This window comes from Loxodonta africana, chromosome 4 (assembly GCF_030014295.1).
Source record: "Loxodonta africana isolate mLoxAfr1 chromosome 4, mLoxAfr1.hap2, whole genome shotgun sequence".
Taxonomy (NCBI): Eukaryota; Metazoa; Chordata; class Mammalia; order Proboscidea; family Elephantidae; genus Loxodonta; species Loxodonta africana.
Window position 1 is genome coordinate 81661773 of NC_087345.1, and position 2667 is coordinate 81664439.

The window sequence follows — 2667 nt, forward strand, 5'->3', positions numbered from 1 at the left end:
TAGCCAATCTTTTGGTCAACAGCCAAGTGTTTAATTTTTGCATCACCAGGGCTCCTTGGGGTGTGGGATAAACACCACCAAACCCATTGCCATTGAGTCAATTCCAACTTATAGCGACCCTATAGGAAGAGTAAAACTGCCGCATAGGGTTTCCAAGGAGCGGCTGGTAGGTTTTGAACTGCTGACCTTTTGGTTAGCAGCTCAGTGCTTACCCACTGACACCACCAGGGTTCCAAGATAATAGATTTATCTCTGTTTTAATTCCAACACTTCCTCCAGGCAGCCTTATTTCTTTGAGGTGCTACATGGTTTCTGTTAGGCTGGGGTTGGAGTCCAGGGCCTGAAGGCTGGGAGGGGGAGCAGCTGGAAAGCAGACATCCCCTTCAGGGTGAGGGGACATGCCTCTTCACCACGTGCTGCAGGGCTCCTGTCACCTCCTTGTTCCGAAGGGTGTAGATGATGGGGTTGAGCATGGGAGTGATGACTGTGTAGAAGAGGCTGAGGATGCGATCTGTGGTGACAGAGGAGCCTGCCTGGGGCCGGATGTAGGTCATGCTAGCTGTTCCAAAGAAGAGGGTGACCACAAGTAAGTGGGAAGAGCAGGTAGAGAAGACCTTGCGGCGGCTTTGGGTGGAGGTCATTGCCAGGATGGCACTGAGGATGCGGGCGTAAGAGGTGACAATCAGAGAGAAGGGGACCATGATGAAGACCACAGTGGCTGTCATCACAGAGACTTCACTCCTATGCTTCCCTGCACTGGCCAACCTCAGTACTGGTAGGATGTCGCAGAGGAAGTGTGGGACGACTGGGTGACTGGGAAAAGGCAGAGTGAAGATGAGGGAGGAGTGGGTGGTGGCTGTGATGACACCCATGAGCCAGGAAGTACCCACCATGGTGACACAGGCCTGCTGGCTCATGAGGGTGGAGTAGTAAAGAGGCTGGCAGATGGCGGCATAGCGGTCGTAAGTCATGACTGTGAGCAGGCAGCACTCTGAGATACCCAGGACAATGAAGACATGCATCTGGGCTGCACAGCCCTGAAAGGAGATGGCCCGGGGGTTTGGGGAGGCGAGGTCAGCCAGGGTCCTGGGCACGATGTCGGTGGTATAGAGGAGTTCCACCACCGAGAGGTGGCGCAGGAAGAAGTACATGGGGGAGTGCAAGGCAGGGCTGGCTTGAGTGAGGAAGATGATCACTGTGTTGCCCAGCAAGGTGACCAGGTAGACCAGGAGCACCAACCAGAATAGGGGGCCCTGCAGGGCCCTGAGGTCAGAGAATCCCAGAAGAAGGAATTCAGGCAGTGAGGCAGTCTGGTTTTCCTTAGCCATAGCTCCAGGCCAGAAGCTATAGTAAGCTAAGAGAGAGAAAGTGGGGTTTATACAGAAACAATCAGCATTCCTATAATTTAGTAATGAGATTTTCATACAGTGCCTTGTAGAATTGAGTGAGGGAGAAAATATCTCACTTTATGGAGGAGGTCATGGTTCTCTGAGAGGTTACATAATTTTCCTGGGGTATATCTAGAGGAGCCCTCATGGCACAGTAGTTAAGTGCTCGGCTGCTAACTGAAAGGTTGGTGGTTTGAACCCACCAGCTGCTCCTTGGGAGAAAGATGTGGCAATCTGCTCTCGAAAATACTTAAAGCCTCAGAAACCCTATGGGGCAGTTCTACTCTGTCTTAGAGGGTCACTGTGAGCCAGAATTGACTGCATGGCAATGGGTTTCATTTTGGTTTTTAATATCTAGAAAGTGATAGGCCCAAGACTCGAATTCAGATCTCCAAATTCCATGCATTTCTCACTGTTCCCCATGCTCTGGGTCCTGTGTCCAGGGCTTGACTCTCATGTGTAGAGACCCCAGCACTGTATTTTGGGCCTTTCTCCATAATAGGGGATACAGCAGCTGCTGTGACCTTTGTACTCTGTGGGCTTGAACCTCAACCTGACAGAAACTAGGAAGCACCCCCTACTGTAGACTCAGTCAGGGACTGTCCCAAGCTAGTGTCTAAGGACTCCCACTATTGGCTGTGCATGAGAAGGTCACCCAATGTTATGACTATTTGTGATAATACCACCCAACTCTACCACAGTTTGGGATTCTGTAGACCTCCTTTTCATAGGTTATTTGATTGTGGCACCTGCCCTGTGAGGTGGTGGGGCAGGGATCGGCCATGTTGTCTTTTGGTCTTCTCTTACCTGGGTCCCTGTGATCAGTTACACCATTGGTCTGCCCAGTCTGTCTGTCTCTTATGCCTCCATGTATTTCCACATAATGTCCCTCCTGCAGGGGATGTTTGTAGTCATTCTATCAAAATCCCACTCACCCTTCAAGTCTCAGCTCAAATTCTACTTACTCTATGGCAGCTTTCTCTGCTCCTCCTAGTCAGAAATCATTACCTGTGGCATCTCAGGATTAAAAGTGACCTTTAGGGACATATGCATATATGTATTTTAAAATTTTGTACTTTTAGATGAAGGTTTACAGAACAAACTAGCTTCTCATTGAATAGTTAGTACACATATTGTTTTTATGATATTGGTGAACAACCCCACGACATGTCAACACTCTTCCTTCTTCACCCTGGGTTCCCTGTTAGCAGCTTTTCTGTCCCCTTCTGCCTTCTAGTCCTTGCCCCTGGGCTGGTATGCCCCTTTAGTCTTGTTTTTA

At 49.6% G+C, this 2667-nt stretch overlaps 1 protein-coding gene across 1 annotated transcript; it reads right to left on the minus strand.

The window, feature by feature from the left end:
- Window positions 1-356: 356 nt before the first annotated feature.
- On the minus strand, window positions 357-1763 carry LOC135231350 (olfactory receptor 10P1). The gene has a single exon (XM_064285220.1). It carries the CDS (start codon window positions 1422-1424, stop codon window positions 384-386), a length of 1041 nt encoding a protein of 346 aa, XP_064141290.1. The 5' UTR covers window positions 1425-1763; the 3' UTR covers window positions 357-383.
- Between the last annotated feature and the right edge of the window lie 904 nt (window positions 1764-2667).

What these genes read in the sequence shown, in the direction of transcription:
- LOC135231350 (XM_064285220.1), bottom strand. Translation starts at nt 1,424, where the DNA reads ATGAAAATCTCATTACTAAATTATAGGAATGCTGATTGTTTCTGTATA.